Genomic DNA, 26,162 nt, shown 5'->3' on the forward strand with positions numbered 1-26,162 from the left:
TGACACGCTTTCTTTAACCCAGTCAGAAGAAATATAGATTACTTCGACAGGCGCCACTCACTAGTCACTACGAGCTCTCACACCTTTGAAGCTTGTCTCTCTGCCCCTTCTAAGTAGTTCAACGTCTTTCCAATTTCTAATCTCTTCTATCATTCACCACGTTTACTGCTCCCTTAGATCTCTACCGACATTTAATTTTGTATCTTCGGATCACGCAGTTTGTACGTTCTTCGTCTTCTGATCTTCCTTATCTGACTATCTCACCCATTAAAAGTACATCTTCTTCTTCACAGACCAAATCTATCCGAAGAAAACCCAAGTTTCGTGACTCCTGGTGTCAAAAATTTACTGTGCTTCGTTCCAGTGGGTGAGGAAGGAGAAGAAACAGAGAGCTCTGGAGATGGGTCTTCTTCCTCTGATCTTCTTCTGTTTCATAGCTTTCTCCAGTAAGTATCCGAGAAAACTGAAGATTGGGTTTTTATTTCTGTTTGATTCTTATCTAACCCTTTTTTTTTTCCTCCATTCTTTAACAGATGCAGAGATGTCGAGCAAGATTGGCATAAACTATGGGCTTCTGGGCGACAATCTCCCTTCCCCATCTCGATCCATGAAGCTTATCAAGAAACTGAAAGCACGTAGCGTTAAGCTCTACGAACCAGAACCTGAAATCCTCAAATCCCTTAGTAAGACCAATTTCGAAGTAGCTGTCATGGTTCCAAACCAAATAATCTCCAACATCTCATCAAATCAAACCCTCGCAAACGAATGGGTCAAAACCAATCTTCTCCCCTTCTATCCTAAAACCAAGATTCGCACTCTCTTCGTCGGCAACGAAATCTTCAGCTACTACACTGACCAAGACAAGAAAACCTGGTTCGATCTCGTCCCAGCTATGCGGCGACTCAGATATTCCCTCAAAACCCACAACCTCCGAAAGGTTAAAGTCGGAACCACATGTGCCATGGACGTTCTGCAATCTTCTTTCCCACCCTCCAACGGAACGTTTCGTTCCGACATAGCCGTTAATGTGATGAAATCTTTGTTACAGTTCTTGAACAAAACTCAATCTTTCTTCTTCATCGATTCCTACCCTTTCTTCGTCTGGTCCGAGAACTACCCTAAAATAAGCCTAGATTACGCTCTCTTTCGTGGAGGTAACAAATACACCGACCCTGTAAGCGGCTTAACCTACACTAACCTGCTCGATCAAATGCTTGACTCAGTGATTTTCGCCATGTCTAATCTTGGTTTCAAAGACGTACGGTTAGCAATCTCTGAAACCGGCTGGCCCAATTCTGGCGACATAGACCAGTTCGGAGCAAATAACTACAATGCCGCTGTATATAACCGGAATCTCATCCGGAGAATGACGGCAAAACCGGCAGTGGGAACACCGGCTCGACCAGGTGTGTTCATCCCAACCACCATCTTCGCTTTATATAATGAGAACCAGAAAGGTGGACCGGGAACGGAACGGCACTGGGGGCTGTATTATCCTAACGGAACGGCGGTTTATGAGGTTGACCTGTCCGGAGAAACACCGGATTATGAGTACAAGTCGGTGCCTCCACCGACAAATAACAAGCCGTACAAGGGAAAGATATGGTGTGTGGTGGCGAAGGGAGCAAATGTTACGGCGTTGGGAGGAGCAGTGAAGCATGCCTGCGGTCAAGGGAATGGGACCTGCGATGCGATTAGTCCGACCGGCGATTGTTACGAACCGGTCTCGTTAGTTGCACATGCGAATTACGCTTTCAGTTCCTATTGGGTTCAGTTCAAGAGTTCCGGTGGGACGTGCTACTTCAATGGATTAGCTTCTCAAACGATTAAGGATCCAAGTAAGTTGGTTTCATTCTAGTATTACCAATTTTTTTATGATAGCCGTCTGATTGAAATCAGATAGAACGATTTTGATATGAAAATTTTGTGAATGATTTTGTTTTGTAGGTCATGGATCGTGCAAGTTCCCCAGTGTGACTCTTTCTGGTTGATGTTCAGGAGGGTTGGTTTTTTTTATTCTACAGTCTAATTTCAACACTATTAGTCTTGTTAGACAATTAACAGGTTAGAGAGGAAGAAGAAGTCTGTCCAGTCGCGTGGCCCCTGCACCAGTGCAGGCTGATAGGGGAGATTTTTCATTTTATAAGAGGGCCGGGCGATAATTTCAGAGAGATTGAGTATGTGTAGCAACGAAGGAGCTTTCTTTCTTTTTTTCTATGAATTATGAAAATGTTTGGCAAAGAGAGAACATGTCTTTTATTTTCCTTTGAGCAATGTATTATTTTTTATTGGTCAATACAAAAGGCAAGGAAAAGCATCTTGGTTTTGTTTTACTTAATTAATAATTAATTTCTATTTATTTTTGTTTGATCGAGGCATTTTTCTTGGGTTTGGTGGCATAGTTGAAAGTTGAAACTTGGAAGGAACTTTTCTTTCTGACCGACAACCATTCATCATTTAATTAAGAAATATAATGTACAGGTTGGGTTTGGTATGCATTCTTGGAATGCATTTTGGGTGGGTTTTGCATTCTCAGTTGATAAAAGCAATTATTTTTATCATCTAAGATGTGAAATTGACTTAGAATGCATTCCAAGAAAGTGTAAACTATGGTTGGTGACATTAAATAAATCTTCACCATCTCACCCGCATAAGATGACACAAGTTGGACTCCTCTTGAAGGGCATCAGCCAATGAGGCATCCAAAGTAGGGATGTAAACGGATCGGATTTGGCTCAGATAGTGCTATATTTGCATCCGCATCCGATTAGCTTTCGAATGGATTCGGATAATGTTAAACGGATACGAACACGGATATTGATCGGATATGTTATCCGTTTACATCTAAATATAACTTTTTGGAAAGCTATAGCCTATCCGTATCTGCATTCGTTTATCTTTCGGACGGATTCAGATAGTGCTAAACAGATACGGACACGGATACGGAAACGGATTTCGGCTATTCATTAACACCCCTAATCCAAAGTAGGGATGTAAATGGATAGCCTCTGGACCCGATCCGCACCTATATCCATTTGGAGACATCCGTATTCGTTTAGAGATATTCGGAAGAAAAAAAATCTGAATACTCTAATTAGAATCCATCCAAAAAAAATCTGAATAATTAATAATAAATAATGATCTTGAGGGTTTTTTTAAGATTCAACAAGTTTTAGAATATGAGGAAAAGAAAATCATGATCTAAGAGATATGGGTTGAGAGTTAATTGTATCCGTTAGGGAGAGAAACGTTCGAATTACACAAGACAGAAATGTAAACGGATGATCGAAAATCTAAATCTGATCTGCATCTGGATTCGTTTAGAAGTATCTGTGTTCGGCCACGGAATATCCAAATCTAATCATATCTGATCCATATCCGAGCCGAATCTAATTCGCTTACATCCCTAATCCAAAGGCTGGGTAATACCACACACATCTAGATGGCTGACTAGACAACGGCACAACCCAGCCTTTGGATGCCTAATTGGGCACTCACATAAGACAAAACTCATTAACAAGTCTCATTTTTCTGTTATAGATTTAATCTGACATGTATTTTGATGTCAGGTAACCAATCGCGATTAGAGGCGGGCTCAAATTCTCGTATGGGCCTGAGCCACATAAATGGAATCCAAGAGTTGGACTTACCTTTCTTGGATTCCATCTGTGCGACTCAAGCCGTACGAGAATTGGTTCTTATACACCAAGTAAGACCCTTTACTTTTATGAAACTTTAAAGAAAACGAACATAGAGATGAGTTAGCAGACACAAAGAACGGGTGACTTAACATGGATATGGAATGGGTAGAAAAAGTTTAGCCGACATCCAAATTAGAAAAGATATTTTAAGTAGTGGGACAACAACACCATGAGAAGGAGAGGAGAGAGAGCATTCAGGGCTGTTTATTGAAAGAGACTTGAAGCCGATCTTCTTTAAATTTTGAGACTTAGAAGCCAATCTTTCTTTGAATTTGTTTGGTTACACTGCGTTTGAGACAGGTTCTTTAGGAGATTGGGTTTCCAGGTTTGCCTTGGAATTTTATCTTGTAAAGCGAAAGTGAAAGCTCAAAACGGCACATGTAACGGCTATATTTCTCTACCATGATGATATACCATCTCTATCTCCTTTCCGATGCACTTGAGCATCTGAGGCCCATTAGATCTCCTATCTACCAATCTACAGAGAAAGATATCTTTGGTTACCCTTTCCATGCTGACATAAAGAGCACTACTTTTAGTAATGCAGTCACATGTTGATGGTGGCCTTTGAGAATAATATCAGTGACCCTTCCTCTTCTTTTCTTGGTAAGTGTGCCTAAAAAAACCAGCTACAGTGAGGGAAATGAATGGATTTTTATCCTCTTCAATTCTCTAATGTGGTAGTGCTGGTTTGGGAGAACGACATGTGGCATTTTCTGATGATGGGGCTCAAGTTAAAATGACCCATTAACTTTAAGGGGTACCCATATGACATTCGGATCTTCTCATATGACTCATCTGCTTTAAATTTCATGATCGACTGAACCAATAGAGAGGTCCGTTTTGGGTTAAGTCCACGATGGCTGCTGGAATGATGTACGAATCGGAGAGTTGGTGTGTTGCATCAAGAAATCGCCGGGTGGTCCTTCGGATGCCGCAACCTACAAAAGGACCTCAGGGACAAAGGAGAACTGGTGTGGCTCCGGTCTAGGACTCTCCGATGCCTAAATTAGATCTCTCTCAACAACAGATGAATTACTGGAATTCAAGATCGGTTAATGGGGGTGAATACCTGAGTATTTATAACGGAGTATGACGGTGTGGAGAGTCCGAGTAGTTAGTGATAGGCCTCCTTGGTAGTAGAGTCCATCACGTAGTAGATCACCTCCTCTTGGGAGGTTCAGTCTAGATAGGGAAGGTGTTCCCTCGCAGATAGACATGCATGCTCCTCAAGTGTTGGATAAGATCCATGAGAGTTGTGCACGAGCAAGGTGCATCTCCTTTGGGATAAGATCCCTTCACCAGTAGGATGATGTAAATCCGGGTGGTGATGCCATTGCCAACTTGTGTAGTTACCTTGGTTCTTGAGTGACCAACTGGGTCTTTTCCTCTTAAATCTAGCAGATGGGTCTTGATGTAGCCGAGTCTACATCGTCTTCTCTTCATGCCACACCACGTGGCGGATCGGGGTTGGCCCCGAGTATCTATGGTTTATCACGTGTCCCCACTCTCTTGGAACGGAGTGCTCAAGAGAGTAATATTCTTGTCTTCATGTTTGTGAGTGGCTTGATGTAAATAAGCCTTCTTGGGAGGAGTTCTACGAGAAACTTTTTATGAGTGTGAGAGGTGAGGGGTTCAAATCCTCTCCACTACACTTTTACTAACTTTTCCTATTCCTTTTTGTTATTTCTTCTTTTTTCTCCCTTCATTCTTCACTTGACCTTACTTAATCTCTCTTTTCTTTTTTTTGGTCAGAACCTTACTTACTCTCTCTTGCTTGTCCATCTTTTCTCTCTTGCTTTTCACTTTACTCTCCCTTACTTTGAGGTTGGTAACCATACCATTTGCCCCCCAAGTGTTTGCTTTTTGTTCTCTTTGAGTAGAGTGGTTTTCCTCTTTTCTCTCTTTCTTTGCCTTAGTCTTCTCTTTTTGGTCTTGCCATTTGGTCTTGTCCATCTCCTATCTTGATCACACCCGTTTGTCCTCGCAGTCTTGGTCACACGGCCGTGTCTACCATCTTACTCGGTCTCGTTCGCTCGTTCGCGCACCCGTGTGCCTAGGCAGTCGGTCGCTTGTCGCCTGCGTGCCTGCATCGCCCGCGTGTCCACGTCGTCCATCGCCCTTCGCCTGCGCCTATGCCTACTTTGCCTATGTGTCCGCGTCGCCTATCGCCATCGCCCGTCGTCCGTCGCCCGCGTGTTCGCATCCCTGCCGTGCCCGTTTGCCTGTATCTCCCACGCTTGCGTCGCCCAGGTGCTCACATCCGCGCCGCACTCGCATGCCCGTTGCTCGTGTGCTTGTGGCCCGTGCCTACGTCGTCCGCTTACCTGTCACCCGCGCCTGCATCGCCCGAGTGCCTGTCGCCTGCTTGGCCTCAATCTCTGTCACTCACCCGTCGCCCGCGTGGCCTTGAGGTATGGCCGTGGCCAAAAGGATTTTTTTTTTTTTTGGGTACTGACTTGAACTGGTCTTTTGCCATAGACGTTTCTTCTTGCGAACCTCGACCTCGACCCGTCACGGACTTCGACCTCAGACCTCGACCTTCTTGGTACGTTTCTCTTACTTTGTTGCTATCATTTGTTGTGTGCGCCTTTGCAATGCTCTTAAAATGCTTTCCTGATTGAATGCTTCTGTTGCAGTTTACTATTGGAGTACTTAGCTTGGAGTTGAGGCACGTCACCCAAGTAAGTCCTCCTTTTCCACGATCATGTCGAATGATTCTGATCTTGATAGTGTACACGAGGGCTATGACATTGGTGGGCCGACTTCAAGCTCGTCCTTGTCTACATCGGACGTGGATACTCTCCCTCCATGGCCTTCTCCCAGGCTTATTCTTAGTGATGGGAGGAGGCCACTGATAGCCCTAGTTCAGATGGTCATCCTGATAGGGATGGGCCTGGGGTGGCACCCCCGGTCATGGACCCTGATAGTAGGATGGGACAGTACTCAAGTATCTTGACCACTTCGGACTTGGCGTCCTTCCGTTAGTTGTACCACGTACCCTCCAAGGTTGTCCTCCATGTCCTGAGGGGGGTGATCATGCCTTCTCCCACCGAGCGGATGAGGTGTGCTTTTATGAGGTTTCTTTTTCGTATGGCCTCCGCTTTCTCATCCTCTGATTTACCGAGTTGGTCTTGGAGCATTGGCACCTTACCCCTAGGGGGTGCTGCCCAATTCTTGGAGGTTTATCTTGGGCTTTTACATGTTTTTCGATCGGCTGGGTCACGCCGCCACCGTTCCTCTGTTTTTGCATTTCTACATGTTGAGGAGGGGAGATGATGAGTGGTATCACTTTTGCCATCGCCCTCTCAAGGGTCCCTTTGCCAACTTCGACTTCTTTGAGGGGCTCACCAATTCGGTGAAGCATTGGAGGGATCGATTCTTCTTTGCCATGATCCCCCAATGTTTGCTGCAGACCCACTGGGAGGCTATTGATGTAACGGCCCCGATCCAAGGACTAGGCGGGGCACATGACACCAGAGTCTAGTTGGGACCGCACAGGAAAACATTCGGTCAAGCATTCAATATAATCGAAGTGAATAAAATTAAAAGCATAATAGTAAGCGAAAGATAACGATTTGAAACTTAAAACATGGTACTGATGGCTCTAACGTCTACAATCCATACTCTCCAAGGAGAGGAATAGAACTTCAAAAATATTTACAGTCATCCGGGTTCAAGATTTTCCTTCAACATAAATATCCTTTACGATAGAAGAGTTCTATCTATTTCAAAGTAATAAACTCCAAAATGATCCTCAGATCATCAGCATTCATCTTGCTCGACGATAGCAATGCCCTTGCCCTTATTCATGCCTATCTTATCTGTAAAAAAATTATCATTCGAGGAATGAGCTATCGCCCAGTAAGAAATGGCATTGCCAATCATGCTCACAATATAACATGCAATTAAAATTTTATTTTAAGCATGGCATCATTCCTTATCATTTGAATAATAATCATTTAATCAGCCAATTTCCATCGATCTTTCAATCATTTATCTATCGGTAACATTTCATTCATTTTATCATCTTTCATTTCATTTCAGTCTTAAATCTTCATCTAGTATATCTCCGTCGTACTACCGAAGTAGCTCTAGTTACAAACCACTATAATGGGTATAATTGTACCATCGAAATGGCTCCAGTTACAAACCACTGGAATGGGTTCAGTGATAGCCTCAACACCCATCTTCATAGGCACTTTATGAGCACCGGGTCGTATGTTGGCCGTGCCCGTCAGCACTTAACTTTCTTTTCATTTTCATTCTTTGTTAATCATGTTTAGTCGTCATTCATAAAATCATATACCATTTACATTCCCATTAATAACCATAAGATCATTCAACATTCAAGCATATAGAGACCTTATTATTTTGTCTTTAATTAATATAAATAATTAGTTTAATATATTAAAATTATCAATATTTAGATTAACAAATTTATTTTCCAATTTTTTTGTAAAACATATAAATGACAAAAATATGGCCAATTCTAATCCACGCTGAGCTGAGCCAGGCCGAACTTGGGTTGAGATATCGCAGCTTGACCCAGGCCAGGTCAGGCCTGAGCTAAGCCTTGGGATCCATGCTAAAAAGCCCAGCCTCGCCCCGAGCTGGTTGCACCCCTAATTATACTTTTTTGTGAAAATGATTTAAGTTTTATAACTTGACAAGTGTCTCACTATAAGAGGACTAAGGCCAAGTGGTTGAAGAGCCGCACTTAAAAACCAAATGGGAGTAGAAGTCCCATTTTAGCAAATGAAACGCATACATCTTCCCACCCCATATCCTTTCATTGTTGGTTCTTGATGCAACAATAGATATTTCAAATATCAATTATACTAGAAGACTGAATGAACAAAAAACAATTATTCATTCATTGAATGGATGAAAATGATTTACCAAAAATATAAAAAGACTGAATGAAAGTGAAACATGAAACTTTCTGGTCAACAATTGTTGGCGTGGCAAAAATAATGGATAGCCAAAGATCAACTAGAGAGTACGGCCTCACTCGTGTAAAATATTTCAGTGGAAAGAAGTTTTATAGTCAAGTGAAAATTTCTAAATCCCCCAAGGGGTTAACGCAGCTGGCTTGGAGGGGACATGAGATTTCGCTTCAGGAAGCGAGATCTTGTGATCAAACCTTTGCCGCTGCATAATTTCTTGGGGCCACTTGCCTGAGGCTCACTAGGGCCCAGAAGCTCTCGATTCGTCCATGATGCAGGGGTCATGTACGAGCCCAGGGGGGATTTAGTCGGCCTAAAGTCTGATACCCCTCCTGTCTCCAAAAAAAAAAAATTCCTAAATCCGTTGGAGGGGTTTGTGAACCCTTGGACAGTGGGTGAACCATTATTTATGGATGGAGGGAAACTTAGTGCTATTTCGGATCAAGTTTCCTTCCTCTTACGGTGAATAGGTCATGGTGAATGGGACCCATTCACTATAGGTAGGGAGAAGGCGGGAATGGGTATCAGGAGGGTTTTTGGAATGAACATACTAAAATCTTAGAAGGGGTTTATGAACCCTAAGATGGTGGGTGAACCGTCTTCTATGGGTGGGGGGAAACTTAATCCTATTTCTTTGTATAAGGATTTTTCTTTTCTTTAAAGTTTTGACTACCAAGGATGATGTATTAGGAAACATCCACATCTTTTAAGGAAAATTTTCAAATCATCTACGGTGAAAGGTTAATCTATCATTACTTCCCTTTTATATGTTTGGAGATTCGAACTACCCTTCATTGTTTCCTGAGAGTCTGAGACCCATTCAAGTGGTTCAATGATGGCTACCGATGAAGGAATTCCTCCTTCACCGTGCCGTGAAAAAAAAAACTTGTTCCTATCTTTTATTATACAATAAGACTAAGTTTCCCTCCACCCATAGAGATGGTTCACCCACCATCCTAGGGTTCACAAATCGCTCCTAAGGTTTTAGTATGTTCCAAAATACCCTTCCAATACTCATTTCCGCCCTCTCTCACCCCACGGTGAATGGGATCCGATTCACCGTGGGTGGAGGGAAACTCTTTCCTATACAATAAATATGTGTAATGTAGCTATCCAAAACCCCGCAATGCTGGGCCTTAGTGCAGTGGTAAGGTTGCTCCATTATGAATAGTTTGCTTTAAGAAGGATTGGTGATGGTAATGACACAAATTTTTGGATTGACCCCTGGATCTTGTCTATTCTAGGATTTATCATTCCCCATTCTATTGAAGGGTCTTGTCATCAGGTTAAGGTTTGTGATTTCATTTACAACTCCCAGTGGAATTATGATTTACTTGTTTCTTCTATTCCTACAATTTTTCTAGTTAATGTTCTTAATCTTAACTTATATGATTCTGATGACAATTGGTGGTACACCCTAGCCAAGGATGGCCGTTTTAGTTCCAAGCTTCCTACCAAATCTCTTTTGAATTTGTCTTGTGGTAATGACTTAAACTACTCTGCCTAGTGGAAATTTTTTGGAAGCTTAAGCATCATCCTAAGTTTAAATTATTTTTTTGGCGTCTCTTGTAAGATTTCCATAAGATGGGCTGGCATAGTCCCACTTTATTTTAACAAAATCGGTTAAGTTGTGTTGATGGGAGCAGCCTTAATGGTATGAGTCTAGTTACTATATGTGGACCTACAGTATTGTTTTCTTAATGGGAAGGAAACCCTAGTTTCTATGCAGAGTTGGTCCCTATCCTCACCACTATAAATAGTTGTCACTAACCCATTAAGTGACTAGTCTGAGAAAACCAAAAGTTGAGTGGAAGAGGGTAGACCAGATCAACGCAGTTCGTGTGCAGTAGAGATCGTCAAGAATTTGGTTTCCACAACCATGGATCCAGGTACGCCAAAAACACCTCTGGATTTATTTGTATGTTCATTGATCTCCATGAGTGTTCCGCATCATTTACTCTATCAATGGTATCAAAGCTTGATCATGGTTGATCAATGGCGCTGCAATTTTAATTGGTTTGTTATTATGTGAATGGATCCAATCGATCAAATAAAAAAATAAAAAAAGGTTGCATCGACCATGGCCGAAACCATGGCCAGTTATCTCAGTTTTCCCAATCGGTTTTGACAACCACAAACAAACATTAAAAAAAAAAAAAAAAAAAAAAAACTACTGTGGCCATGGCCAAGACCATGGCCGAAGCCTCTTTTGGGTTGAATAACTGCTTGGGGTTTTCGATGGGTTTTTCGACCAATCAACCCTAGGGCATTGGTTGCCAGTGCCTAGTGGACTTTCGCCAAAAAATTTGTGGCCACCGGTTGCTGGTCCAGCACCATCAGGGACGGCTATGAGGTTTTTTTTTATATTTTGAAACCCTAAAAGTTTCCTTAGTTTCCAGTGGGGGTTTTACCGGAATCTCATACCGGGGTTGAGGTCCCTGGAGGGGGGGAATTACTCGCCGGCATTTACCCTGATCGCCGGCCACCTGTTTCAGCCAATAGAGGGCAATGGGAAGTTTTTTTTTTTTTTTTTTTTAAACCTTAAAAACCCTATTGCGTTTTCTGTTTCCAATTTGGAGTAGAAGATGGGGGAATATTCCCCATCTGATTCCCCTTTTTAAAAAAAACCATTAAAAAAAAAAGTCAAAAAGGAAAAAGATAAAAGATAAAAGTAAAGGGGTGCGCTATTGTGCGTCGGACTGGGGCTGCTCACGTGCACCCGGGTCGGGTTGATCCGATTACCCGACTCGACAACCCGGCCGGGTGACCTGGAAATTTGACCCGACCGACCTAGTTGACCTTTGACCAGACCGGGTTGGATGCTTTCGATTTGGTTCAATCGGTTTGATCTGGTTCATGGTTTAGTTTTGGTCTGACCGGTTCGATTCTGGTTCATCAAAACAGAATCATAATAACTAAAAAAAGTAAACGGAAATTGATTTGGTTTAGTTTTTATTTTTTATTTATAAACAAAAGCAGAAATACAGTTTTTTTCTTCTGTTTTGGTTTAATTTCTGTTTTTTTATTTATAAACAGAAATAGAAATAAGTTTGGTTTTGGTTTGTTTTCTGTTTTTTATAAACAGAAATTGATAACAAAGTTTGGGTTTAATTTTGTTTATACTTTGTCTTGTTCTGATCTGTCACGATAGGGAACACATAACTTCTAACATTTAGAAAAATTTTGATGTGTTTTCAATTTTCACATAATGAGATTTTGTGATTGTCATTGTGATAGTAAATTATTTACTTGTTGGATCTAGTAATGGCATGATGGAACACCTTGTAATTGTTTTATACTCTTGTGTTCCATATTATAGTACAAATCTTTGATGGTATACATTGTAACAATAGAACATATGTAATATATATCTCATGATTCTTTGTTATTGCCATCATGAGGCAGTGCCTTTACATTGTGGTGTTCCAATAGAAATACTTTAAGTGTTTGATTTGTACCTCGTTATGTTTCAAATTGGCATGATAGAAAACTTTTATGCATGGTAACACTTAGTTTTATTTCAGTTGTATTTGTTACATGTCTAAAGAGGACTTTTGAATGAAAATAAAATGAGCCCATTCTTTTTTTTGATAGCTTATTATTAGTTTATAGTCCATTAAATTTGAAAATGTATAATATGGATATAAACCTGTATTAATTTTATTTTTAAAGGCTTATCATCATTTTATGTCATGTTTATCATACAATCATATTGACTGGTCGAACTGGTGGGAGGATGGAATTATATACTCTGAATCGGTTATATGGTTCGACCAGTGGGACAATGTAATTATGAACTTTGTTCAGATTTTCACTCAATTTTGTCTGTTTTGGTTCAATTTAGGCTATGGATTATTCATAGAAAATTATTTGGTTCATTTTATTTACAAAAGTATTTTTTGATTGATATAATTTATGGAAATGTTCAGAGAAATGTTTTTACTTCAGAATACTATTTATGCACTTCTATTACAAGGAAACAGTGATTTTTTAAATTATTTTAAGGCTATTTTTAAGTCATTTTTTAATCGTTTTAATCCTGAATTTAAAGAGTACCTTGAACCGGTGGGAGTATAAAATTTAAGTCAAGGGTAATTTAATGTTCCATACAGTGTCAGGAACGTGTTAAAGTATACTCTCAATTTGAGAGACATTAAATTAAACTTCCACAAAGGGGTCTGTTTGGCTGCATTAAGTATCCATTTGGCATTTTAAGGTGTTGTTTTGATACATAAAATAAATTTTGGTGTATATTGATTGTTTAATTGATTAATCATTTATATTTATTTTTCCTCATGCTATGTCACATACATACACTTTTGCAACATCACATTTTAGACTATTCTAAGTGTGGATTCAGTGTCATTAAGGTTGTAACATTTAACTATGTCACTAGGCAATATATAAAATCACATGTATATTATAATACATTAAAAAGATGATGCCCACATATAATTGAGGTTTTGGATCATTAAAGTAGTAAGCTCGGGCATATAAAGTTACGGATTAAATACTTCCATCATAGTTTTAATAAAACCTACTTGAAAAGTCTTATAAATGGATTGACCATAAATTGTTCATGGAAGTGAATCAGAAATCATACGGTTTAAGTTTGATTTATTGAAATAATTTCTGAATTCTAGATATGATCTTATGATTATTGTGTTTGGTTTCATTTCTGGGAATCGCTCATGTAGATTGGTTTTATATATCATTTCTGGTTTTAAAAATTATTTATCAATAAACATTTATAGATTACTTTCTGTGCTTATAGTTATTATTTTGGAACCTCTACGATGTCGTAATTATAAATCTATTGACCTGTTAGTCCTACTATTGTGCATTAGTTTTTCTGTCATCGTATTCCACTAAGTTGGGTTGACTTAATAATCCGGCCCGTCAACTTGCTTTTGGGGCCACTAGACCTATTGCCAGTATGGTCTTTTGATTTTGATCAATTTTTATTTTTTGATTTATGATGATTTGACTAAGGTTGTTTAGTTCAAAAGTGAACAAGTTTTAGTTCTTATATGAAGCTTTCTTATGGTGTCACCATGGAAAGATAGAATTCTATCCTACTATGGGTGATGGATGCATTACGCATTGATTTATATGCATTACACTGACCTTTCATGAATTTTTAGCCAATTTGATGTATTTTTACTTGCTCATTGGTTTTATATAGTTTGTGACATTTAGTTTCGTCATGAGAAATTGCATGTAGCCTATTCTTGATGTTAGCATTCTGTGATAATTCTAAACATCACGAAAAGATTAATTTAGGTGATATTTCGGTAAATATATTAGCTATGTATGTGAAAAAAGCAATCTTGATAGAGATTATTGAAATAAAATGGGCATTCAGTAGCTATCCAAGTCTATGGGGTTCATGATTTAAGTAATAGTACTTCCACTTAGTGGGTTAGTTACTTGGATTATGAGATCATCATTGACTATTCGGATGGATTGCAGTCAGGAAAATCATATGGCGAATGATGTGCTCTTTCCACTATAGGTGAGTTATCATTTGGTCAGTTTCGCTTGACGGTGTGAGGGTGACATTTTGGGCTTTGCTACTTTGATGAAATCTTTAGAGTGGTGTTGTTTTCAAGCGTCCCGCCTTGCATGTGAGAGATTCCACTGCGTGTTGGGCAATCTTGCCACCACAGGTGTGACCCTAATGATGCCGGATCTTTCCCTAGTTGTCATTTTCCTACAGTTATTGAAATAAACACTGGGATAAATCTGATTAATAAGCCCTAATTAATCAGTTTTTGGTCATATTGTTGGGATATTGATATGCTTTCAGTTATTGCATATTGTATGTTTTGGTAAATTTTGAATAATCATGTTTACCAGTTTTAACTTCCCAATTATCTTCCATCAAAATCTTGAATGGTTTCAATTTAGGGAATGAAACGAACTCTTTAATGTTTTCTGAGGCTATAATGAGAATGGATATTGTCATTTTAGAATTGACAAACCTCCCAAGCCATTGGCTGACAGCTCCATTGAAGATAAAGGTCTTTATGAAAAGTGGGAGATGTCAAATCGGTTGTCTGATAGTTATAATATACATTATGGACATGACCATCAAGAAAAATATCATTTTGATTGAGAGTGCTAAGGAACAGAAACTCATTACACCTATAAACAGAAGATTCATTGTTCATGATGAGCTTTAAAGAACACTTACATGAATTTTGTGTTGTTTATACCCAACTCTTATAATAATGTGAGTGTGTTTATGAATATATTATAAATTACTAACTATGTCATACAAGTTGAGTTAAATGGAGATAAAATATTTGATACTTTTTCTTATTCTTGTCTTAGTTTGATAACATTTATCAAAAGATCAATGGGAGTTAGATAATCATTTCTTGTATTTTATAGTGATGATATTCTTGTTGTAATTAATAATGTTATCTTTTTACTTGAGACAAAACAGTAGTAACCATTTTGATGAGAAGATCTTGGTGTAGCCTCTTATGTTTAGCCATTAAGATTCTCTATAATAGAACTATATGTATTCTTGATTTGTCTCAAAAGATCTCTTATGAAAGAAAACAGATTCACCAACACTTAGTGACCTCAGGTGAATAATACTTTTTGTGCATCTAATGTTGGTAGTTTAATGTAACCTCAAAAATACATATGGATTGATATTTCTTATTTTATATTTGAATAATCTTGGAATATCACATTAGGTAACTGTCAAGCTGACCTAAAAGACCATATGTGGATATCTGTTTTGTGATGACAGATGGTGCTATATGTTAGAAGAGTGTCTTACAGACACCGACTGCCTTTTTCTATGCAAGCAGGGATTTGTGTATTATTATGATGTCACTGTTTAGACTCTATGATTGAGGAATTTTTTAACTCAGGGCTTTTGATATTTATGCTTTCTTGTTAGATAGAAAGAATGTGAATCACAAAACTCAGTAGGGTACATTACTACAGATAGTATATTTCTTGATTCTCTCACTAAGGACTTAACTCCAAAAGTTTTTAGGAGTATGTCAGTAATATGGAACTTGTTAGTTCTTTTGATGCATTTTATTAGTGGGAGTTTTGCTTATGTATACAGTTGCAACTGATTTCACATTATTATCTTTTTGTGATATTTTATTCTCGAGAATATACATGCATCTTTATTATGACCATTTGTTTATGTGTATACACTTGTTTAATTGCCTCATAGCGAATTAATTAATGTCATATGTGGTGTATTTACCTCATTCGGTATACGAGGTTCCAGTTAATACACGCACATCCAATTATTAAGTAAATGCATGCAGATTCTATTGTGTACACTTGATTATTTGTCTCCTTCAGATATTTAAGGCTTTGTGGCGTATTTATCTCCTATGATATCTGAGGCCTTCAGTAAATACACGCACATTTTATTCACTAGAAGAGTCTCATTCGGTTTCGAGGACGTGTACTAGTATGTTGGGACATTCGGACTCAGTCTCTTGGGCGACGCTTATGATAAATGAGACCTCTAGTATTTGTCTCATGCGGTTCATTCGATTTTCCAGCCTGGACCAATTTGAAAATTGGCATGTTGATCATTATATCATGCATTTTTCATACCACACTCTCATACTATATAGCCCAAATCGGTGAGGCCATAAGCTCTTTGACGTGTTAGGTCCCATGTCTCTTTAGATGTGATGATCTGCACTGTTGGGTGTTTGTAGTTTCATTCGGACCAAGGCATCAGGTTTAAAGTGTATTTCTTTCAACACCATCTTTTGTGGCCACAATCAGTTTGTCTAAACTGGAGAGTCATTTTTAAAAAATTTTCAAAATCAAAACTTGTGACATATGCAGCCCAAGTGGAAGATTGTAAGATTGTCATAAGGTGGGCTGGCATAGTCCCACTTTATTTTAACAAAACCGATTTAGTTGTATTGATGGGGGCTGCTTTAATGGTATGAGTCTAGTTACTATGTGTGGACCTAAAGTATTGTTTCCTTAATGGGAATGAAACCCTAGTTTCTATACAGGATTGGTCCCACCCTCACCACTATAAATAGTTGTCATTGGCCCATTAAGTGACTAACCTGAAAAAACCAAAAATTGAGTGGAAGAGGGTAAACCAGACCAACGTAGTTCGTGTGCGACAGAGATCATCAAGAATTTGGCTTCCACAACCATAGATCCAGGTACGCCAAGAACACCTCTGGATTTGGTATGCTCATTGATCTTCATGAGTATTCTGCATCATTTATTCTATCAATTCTTGCATGCATAACTTCTTATCAAGGCAACTCTATCAAAATGGATTTCGATCGACCCATATTGTGCTCTGTGTGGCTCCTGCAGTGAATCATACTAGCACACCTTCTTCTCTTGTGATTGGACTGTGCATGTTTGGGCTGCCGGCCCATTGGGGTTAAGAACTGAGTTTCTCTCTCATCCATCCTTGCTTCACTTTTGTTTAACCACCCTGCTCAACCAAAACCTTGATAAAGTATCTTTGAACTGGTTGTTTAGTGTTTTTGTTATCTCCAGTTATTTTATTTGGAATGCTAGGGATAAGGTTGTCAAGGGCTTAGAAAAGCCTAACCCTATTAAAAGATTGGACATTATCAATAGTTGGATTAGTGACCTAACCCATCCCCCTCCCCCCCCCCCCCCCAATTTCATTTCATGATGTATATTCCCTTCTTGAGGATATTTTATCTGTGACTTCTATTAACCTGTTACCTGTTTTCAATTTCCTTGTGTTAATTTGTGCAGGATTTTGACACCGACTTAAATGCCGCTGGTTGGACTTACTATTTTTCGATCAATGGAAAGTTCAATTCCATTCCTGCAAGTTGTTTAAAATCTCATGACTTTTTGGAACCAGAAATATTTAGAATCCTTGCAGGACTGGAGCACGCTGCCAAGCATGGATTGAAGGTGAAAGAATTATAGTGTTCGAACCAAATGATCCTCGACCTTCTTCCATCTCCAACTGATTTCCTTTGGCCATGGTCGTTGTTGCACAACTTTTTAAAGATATATAACTTGTGTCAAGGGGCGACCTTTTCTGTTATAGCTGACCCTTTAATTTCGGCTCTTGCTACCAATTTGGCTTTTCAGGCTCAGGAGAGCAAACTATCATTTATTTTTTATATCTCTGGTTGTGTTTGTATTTAATAGTTTTTGTTTTCTCTCATAAAAAAAAGGGGTACCTATCATCAATCTACTTCAACGCATAACACAAAACCTTCAACCTTAGTTGTAAATCAAATTTCATGAATTAGAGAAACTTTTCTCTAGATATTGATTTGAATTCCTTCGTGACCAAAACCCAGTCTCTCAACATGAAACCCCATTTCTCTACAAATCACCCTCACCAATCATGAGCTATATTAAGGTCAAGGTCTGTTTATTGAATTTTAGCGAAAATTTGACAGCATTTTCAAATTAAACATGAATTTTTCACACTTTGATTTACTCTTTATTAATATAGTATATAAAATAATCTATGAAAATGATACTATTTTTTTATCATTATTGTAAATCGGTGATGAGCCTAAGGCCCAGCTAGTCCGCCCACATGGGGCAGGCCGGCTGAGCCAAAAACGAGAGAGAGAGAGAGGGACGGTCACTCAAGTGACTGATCCCTCCTCTGATTGGCTTATCCCAGGGTTTGGCCTATATATAGGTATAAGGCATAAACCCTAGTGGTGCATCATTAATTGATTAGATCTCTCCCTCTTTCAAGTTCTGTGTTATCCTAGGGTTTCCATCGTTGCCTAGGATTTTGTGGTGTGGAGTTCTCTGTGGAGAAGCTTGTAGAGATCGCGTTGTGCTAGTAACTGCAAGCTGCCTTTGATTGTCCCTTCCGATGCGATTCCATTCGGTTAAGGTAATCCCTAAACCTTTTGTGTATATGGAATTAGAATGCATGTTTCCCTAACAGTGGCATCAGAGGCATTAGGGTTTGTGGTTCGCACATGGCAATCATATCTCTTTCTTTCTTCTTCCTTTTTTCCCCCCTTCCTTTACTGTTCTTCCCCATTCGATGCATCACATGGAGGCCGTGGCCTTTGGCGCACAGCGAGGCAGCAGCACGCGGCTGCTACCGCGGCTGTGTGCGAGTGCACACAGGAGAGAAAGAAGCCGAAGGGAAGAAGGGGAGGGGCAAGCCGCATGCGGCAGCGGCAGCAGCAGGCTGGGGCAGCAGCCATGCTCGGCAGCGCCAAGCACTGCTGCAGTGTGTTTAAAAAAAAAAAAAAGAAGGTGTGCAGGTTGCGGCTGCAGCCATGCTCGGCAGCGCCAAGCATGACTTGCTACAATCCACGGTTTACAAAAAAAAAAAAAGGCGTAGCGGCCTAGGCACTATAGAACTAGAAACCGAAAAGAGAAGAAGAAGAGAAAAAGAAGAAGAAGAAAGAGAAGAAAAAAAAACTGTTTTTTTATGGGTTTTTTTTTTTTTCTTTTTATGTATAAAACAAAATTGCATATATGGTTTGTTTTTGGGTCATAACTATATGCATAATATGGGGGTTTTGCTTCTAACAAAATGCATATGATATGGTTTTAACTATATTCAAGTGATATGGTTTTTATTTTATGCATATGCTTTATTTTTGTTATGCAAGCATTGGGGTTTGTCCATGATGTATTATTCATGTGGTTTCTTTATAGAAGCATATCTTGTATTTGTATTTTATTTTTGTGGCCCCTAACAAATGTTGGGGTTCTCCCCTGTAGGGTTTCTCATTTTTGGGGGGTATTTTATTTATGTCATGTGCACCCCCCCCTTTAGTGAAAAATCATTTTGTGAGATCCATGGGAGAAAAATGGGAGATAGGGTGTTGTCCTAAATCATCCTATATTTTTCCCATGTGTATTGGAGATCGCCTAAGACCACTTTGTTAATAAAGAAACATGTGATTCCCCCATTGCAGTATAGCCCTGTTTGACGTTGCCATTAGGGTATCGCTGTCAAACACCCCATCCCATGCACACCATGTGTTTTGCTATTTTTTTGATATCTTCATGGGATGGATTTGGTACTTTGAGTGATGTGTTTTATTTGGATAGATATGCGTTAGAGTTAGTACCTGAAAGTGATACAAAGTGCAGTGCTCGCCGGTAGTTTGTAGTAGGGATCATGAATGTAAAGAGCCGGTTGTAATTTTAATATTTTTTGAGAAGCCATGTAATGGGAGCTACTGCACTGCGTATCACAACCCCGTACTGACTCGGCATATCACTTCAAGTACCAAATTTGGGTCTCTTGTGTGAGTCCCTTGCGCACCCGTGTGTATGGTGCATTAAACTGTGGTTAGGAGATTCTTGTTTTTTCTCCTACATTTGATTGAAATCAATTAAAGTTATATGTCCCCAGACCCACACATTGTGAGATTTGATTATCAGCTTAGTGAAGTTTTTCATCTCACCGTGCGGAAAAGGGTACCATTAATTTTAATTAGGATTTCTTGAACAAATTTGTGGATTTATGGATGTATACTAAATGTCCTCCATTGCACATTGTAGTGATGGCCTCTAAGAGTGTTGTTGCGGACCTTAACCAAGGCAACAAGTTGGATCACACCAACTATGACATGTGGCACCAAAAGGCCAAGTTCTTGCTTAATGAGCAAGATTACCTAGACCTCCTGACCACTGAGATGGCCCCACCCGAAGTGGGTACTACCGCCCATCACCGTCAAGACAAAGAGGCTTACAACAATTGGTTTAAGAGAGATCATAGTACGCACTTTCTTATGTTAAGCACGATGCACAATGATCTTATCGGCCAGTATGAGAAGTGCGAGACTACCAAGTCCATGTGGGACCAGGTAAAGCTCGACTGTGGCGGTACATCCACGATCAGACTTAGGCCCATGACCTTGAAGTTTGAGATGTACCGTAAGGACCCCAAGCATACTATGGTAAAACACCTCAGGGTCGTGAAAGACATGATCCAAAAATTGGATGATACTGGGGTACACCTTACCGATGAGCAGCAAGTACATGCCGTCATCAAGGCGTTGCCTAATTCTTGGGCGCAGATGAAGATAGTTCTGACACATAATGACACTGTCAGGACATTTAATGACATTGTCGCTCATGTGGAACTAGAGGCGGAGTGCCTAGAGGCGACCCAATCATATGCCCTTGTCGCCCAAGCGGGGCAGCGCAAGAGACAGAGAAACACTAGGAATCAGGATCCAACTCAGAAAGCTAAGCCAACTGGGCGTAAGACCACTAAGCGCTGACGTGGAAAACGAGGTGGAAAGAAAGATATCACCAAGGTCAAATGCTATAACTGCTAGAAGATGGGGCACTTCGCGCGTGACTGCACTGAAGCGAAGTAGGTACCATTTTTGCCTTTCTCTCCTTGTACTTTTGTATGTACACAGGTTTTGATTGCCCAAACCCAATCTAATTGGATTGTGGATACAGGTGCAACAAGATTCCAGATGACGCCCAAAGTATCTACATGGAGAATGACACTAGTGAAGCAGTTTGAGGAGTTGGTACCTACCAGCTCACCTTACGCACTGGGCGCATCTTGCTACTTCATGATGTGCTATACACACCAGAAATCCAGCATAATCTACTTTCAGTTATTGTATTATTGACTTTAGGATATTCCTTTATTTTTTATGGTGACTCTTTTCAGATACGATTGGATGGTATGAGTTTTGGACATTATAGGCTTGAGAATGGTTTTATTAAATTAGATTTGATAATTTTTATTGTTTCTTCATCATCTTTTGTAGTTGATTCTAATACTAGTCCTGATTTAATTACTTGGTATGCTAGACTAGGACACATAGGTCGAGATAGGATGGGATGGCTAGCTCGAGAAGGCCTTCTTGGCTCACTCGCTAAAGTCAACCTACCGACATGTGAGGCCTGTTTAGCGATTAAGGCCCACCGAAAACCTTTTAGAAAGGCTAAACTGGCAACCCAGACCCTAGAGCTTGTCCATTCGAAAATCTGTGGACCAATGAACGTGAAGGCACATCATGGTGCTTCCTATTTTCTCACCTTTATCGATGATTATTCGCGATATGGTTATGTGTATCTGATCCCTCACCGCTACGAAGCGCTAGATTGCTTCAAACGCTTTGTAGCAAAGGTTGAGAATCAACAAGGCAAGAGGTTAAAAACTCTACGCACTGATCGAGGACGTGAATATTTGTCCGATCAATTTAAAGAGATGTGTGAGGAAAAAAGAATCACTAGGCTGCTGACTATTCCCCACACTCCACAACAAAATGGTGTAGCAGAGCGGAGGAATAGGACGCTTTTAGATATGGTTAGATCGATGATGGCGCAGGCCAACCTCCCAATATCTTTCTGAGGGGATGCTATATTGACCACTGCCTACGTCCTTAACCGCGTGCCATCATAGTCAGTTTCCTCCACTCCCTATGAATTGTGGAAAGGCGTAAAGCCCACTTTAGGGCATATGCGACCATGGGGATGTGCAAGATATATTCATAGTACCTCCCATAAGTTTGGGAAACTTGGCCCTAGAGCTAAAAAGAGTATCTTTATAAGATATTCCGATACCTTGAAAGGCTATGTAGTGTACGGTGAACATCAAGACGGAGGAATGACAGAGAGTGAGTCTTACGTTGTGGATTTTTATGAGAACGATTTTCCTAACATTAGTGACACTGGCAGAGACCTTGATCTTTTTGAGATAGAGACTGATGAAAGCTTCTCACCTACTCTTAGTGAGGGTGAGGAATTAAATACTCATAAAGAGATCGCCAAAGAGGGCGAGAGTGATCATCAGCCTAGTGGGAGTGCGCTACCTAATGAAAGTGCACAACCCACGGGTCAAGAACCCTCTGCGTGTAAGAGCGCACGTGGACACGTTCCCCGACATCATTTTGAGATCGAAGGGGACATTGCCCTCGTTTGTGCCCCGAGGGATGAGGAGGAGCCAGCCTCAGTGACTGAGGCGCTCCCTTCTCCAGCTAAGGAAATGTGGCAAGCTGCTATGGAAGATGAGTTGAGTTCTATAAGTAAGAACCAAGTGTGGGAGTTATTTGATCTTCCACCTAGGCGCAAGGCCATCGGGAACAAGTGGGTCTTGAAGGTCAAGCAAAAGGCAGATGGATCAATTGACAAGTATAAGGCACGTTTTGTGGCGAAGGGATATATCCAAAAGGAGGGTATAGACTATGATGAGACGTTCTCCCCTGTGATGAGAATGGCCTTAATACGTCTCATTCTAGCCATTGTCGCAAAGTTGGATTTGAAGCTCTACCAAATGGACGTTAAAACTGCTTTTCTCAATGGAGAACTGGACGAGGAGATCTTTATGGCTCAGCCTGTGGGCTTTGAGAAGAAGGGACATGAGCGCAAAGTATGCCGTCTCAAACGTTCTACCTATGGCTTTAAGAAATCGTCCAGGCAGTGGTACATTAGATTTCACCATGCCATTACCACTGCGAATTTTGACATGATTGAAGAGGACCACTGTGTGTATGTTAAATGGTCTAAGGCGGGGTTTCTTATCCTGTCATTGTATGTTGACAACTTCTTATTGGCTGGGAATGACATTGGAATGATTATCGCCACTAAAGAGTGACTGTCCTCTACTTTTGAGATGAAGGACATGGGTGAGGCCAACTTTGTGTTGGGCGTAAAGATTGTGAGGGATCGCACTAGGAGACTTTTTAGTTTGTCTCAAGAGACTTACATAAAGAAAGTCCTGGAGCGGTTCCATATGAGCAACTCGAAATCCATTGACACTCCAGTGGACAAGGCATGCACTTTGAGCCTAGACCAATGCCCTAAGAGTGATGAAGAGTGAAACCAAATGTCTAAAATACCCTATGCAGCGACAGTAGGCAGTCTAATGTATGCGATGATGTGCATGTGTCTAGATATTTGCTTTGTGAGCCATTACCAGAGTAACCCAGGGCCAGCTCATTGGCAGGCAATAAAGAGGATGCTTCGATACCTACGTGGCACTGCAGACCTCTTGCTCACCTTCAGTGGTTCATACTTGAGACTAAGAGACTACAGTGATGCTAATTGGGCTAGTGATAGAGACGAGTGTAAGTCCACTTCGGGGTATGCGTTTGTCCTGGGAGGCGGGGCTGTCACTTGGAGTAGCAAGAAACAGACCTACATCACCCTATCCACGATAGAGTCAGAGTACGTCACATGTTCGACAGCAATACAGGAGACCATTTGGCTCAGGAGGTTCTTGCAGAGACTTAGCATTTCTGCTCACTCAGACGACGTTGTGCTTATACACTGTGACAGCACGACATCGCTTGCATTTGCGAAGGACCCCAAGTTCCATGGTAGAGCCAAGCACATTGACATATGATATCACTACATTCGAGATGTAGTAGCGCGAGGTGAAGTTGTTCTACAGCATCTCTCCACTGGCAATATGTTGGCTGATCCATTGACTAAGCCCATTGCCAGAGATGTTTTCCTAGTTCACGTTAGGAACTTGGGACTCAGGTGGATTTGATATGTATTTGCTTTGGGAACACTTTGTTTGTGATGGACATTTATCTGTATTTCTCTTACATTTATTGATGAGCACATATTTGTTTGAGTAATCTTGTGTGCATACATTTATTGTTTGTAAAGATGTCACCAGGCTTAGAATCGACCCACTCACACGGGTGATTCGCCTCGGCGCTGGGGTGTAGCGAGTGAGATGAGCCCATGAAAATGTGTGCTCTATGGCGCCTTAGTTAGAGCTAAGATGAGACCTTTACTTGATCCAACTTGGAAGATACCACACTTCTAAGTAGCCTGTTAGAAGCCAGATGTGAGGTTTTAGGCAGAAACCAGGAGGATGACTGTGCTAAAGACTTAGGTTAGGCGCTTAGGGTAGCGACTAGACTAAGATCTATATGGAGTTTATTTATTGCTAGTGACATGCCCACCCTAGTGGGAGTTACGCCATAGCATGCACATCATACTGTATATGCTTATATCGACCGATTGTGAGAGTGATCAAATGGATCCCTACTTCGTCACTGTGTGCACCACGTGGATTATATTAATCCCACAGTACCTTTATTATTTGAGACAATGTCATGAAAAAGGCACCCAATGACGCTACGTTGGCGTTCTCCTTAGGACCATGGATGATGTGGTCTAGCGAGAAGCGATTGGAAAAGTTGTTGGGGATATTTGGATTGACATGAGGGGCTCAGGAAAAACCATTGGACATTACACCTTTGTTACGTGACTCATTGCCCGGGCGATGTGTCGTATTTGTGATCGACGCAGTCATGGGTACATTACATACGAAGGATTAACACTGCTCATCATGAGGGGTCGAGAGTGTTAGATCGGGTGTAAGTGGATCGTTTGGGGTATTTCAAGACTTTTGAGAGTGATGTACTATGTTAGCTAGATGGAAGTTTGATATAGTACTCCTACCTTGTATCATCTCAACAGGTCACACGCCCCATTACCTGTATGGAGGATAACGTGGAATGAGAGAAACTTGAATGCATAATATATGCACCCTGTGTGGGCGAGTGGGAGATGTAAATCGGTGATGGGCCTGAGGCCCAGTTGGTCCACACACATGGGGCAGGCCGGCTGAGCCAAAAACGAGAGAGAGAGAGAGGGACGGTCACTTAAGTGACTGATCCCTCCTCTGATTGGCTTACCCCAGGGTTTAGCCTATATATAGGTATAAGGCATAAACTCTAGTGGTGCATCATTAATTGATTAGATCTCTCCCTCTTTCAAGTTCTGTGTTATCCTAGGGTTTCTATCGTTGCCTAGGATTTTGTGGTGTGGAGTTCTCTGTGAAAAAGCCTGTAAAGATTGCGTTGTATTAGTAACTGCAAGCCGCCTTCGATTGTCCCTTCCATTGCGATTCCATTCGGTTCAGGTAATCCCTAAATCTTTTGTGTATATAGAATTAGAATGCATATTTCCCTAACAATTATATAAGTAAATCTGTGAAAGATTTTACTTCTATGTGTACACAGTATTTATATATTTAAAAGTCAGGTATTGGGACAAAGTAGTTGGAGAGAAAGAAGGAGAGTCAGCAGTCAACAGTCAGCACTCAGAACCAGTCACATTTATTTTATTTATCTTCCGAAACTCGGTCCTCCCAGACCTAGAAAAAATTTAATTGGGTCATCTACTAATACTAATACTGAGAATCATAAATCAGCAGTCTCATTGCGACCTGCTGACTATGACTTGGGACAATTTGACTAATTAAGTTTACCAATTATATTTTGTAAAAAAAAAAAATCTTTAAGCTGGCAGGTTAAGCTAGGGCTGTCAACAGTTGGTTTCGGTCGGGCCTAATCTGTCTTCACTAATTTAAGACTTCATATTGTGATTGCATTGTTTCCATTGGTTACTAGCGAATAATGAGGCTCATGCTAATAAGGTTATTTGGATTATAAACGAATTTGATCAAATTATAAACGGGTTAATAGGGTTATAAACAATTGATTTCAATTTTTAGTTGGGAATTTGTCTACCATCAAGAGCTGAGGCCGGGTTAGGCCTGAGACTAGGCCAT

General features: G+C 40.4%; 1 protein-coding gene and 1 long non-coding RNA gene across 2 annotated transcripts; one reads left to right on the forward strand and one right to left on the reverse strand.

Moving 5' to 3' along the window:
* Positions 1-25,845, reverse strand: LOC122660272. Its single transcript, XR_006332658.1, has 5 exons — positions 25,832-25,845; positions 20,386-20,388; positions 17,984-17,992; positions 5,355-5,361; positions 1-165 (listed from the first exon to the last, which is right to left on the reverse strand). It is a non-coding gene; the product is annotated as an uncharacterized LOC122660272 (long non-coding RNA).
* On the forward strand, positions 344-2,003 carry LOC122660271 (probable glucan endo-1,3-beta-glucosidase A6). The gene is made up of 3 exons (XM_043855506.1): positions 344-446; positions 534-1,838; positions 1,948-2,003. Exons 1-3 carry the CDS (start codon positions 401-403, stop codon positions 1,989-1,991), a joined length of 1,395 nt encoding a protein of 464 aa, XP_043711441.1. The 5' UTR covers positions 344-400; the 3' UTR covers positions 1,992-2,003.
* Positions 25,846-26,162: the final 317 nt, after the last annotated feature.

Source organism: Telopea speciosissima, chromosome 4 (genome assembly GCF_018873765.1).
Source record: "Telopea speciosissima isolate NSW1024214 ecotype Mountain lineage chromosome 4, Tspe_v1, whole genome shotgun sequence".
Lineage (NCBI taxonomy): Eukaryota > Viridiplantae > Streptophyta > Magnoliopsida > Proteales > Proteaceae > Telopea > Telopea speciosissima.

Coding starts and splice junctions, on each gene's coding strand:
- LOC122660271 (XM_043855506.1), top strand. CDS start 401: ATGGGTCTTCTTCCTCTGATCTTCTTCTGTTTCATAGCTTTCTCCA. Junction 447..533: donor CTGTTTCATAGCTTTCTCCA/GTAAGTATCCGA, acceptor ATTCTTTAACAG/ATGCAGAGATGTCGAGCAAG. Junction 1,839..1,947: donor TCAAACGATTAAGGATCCAA/GTAAGTTGGTTT, acceptor TTTGTTTTGTAG/GTCATGGATCGTGCAAGTTC.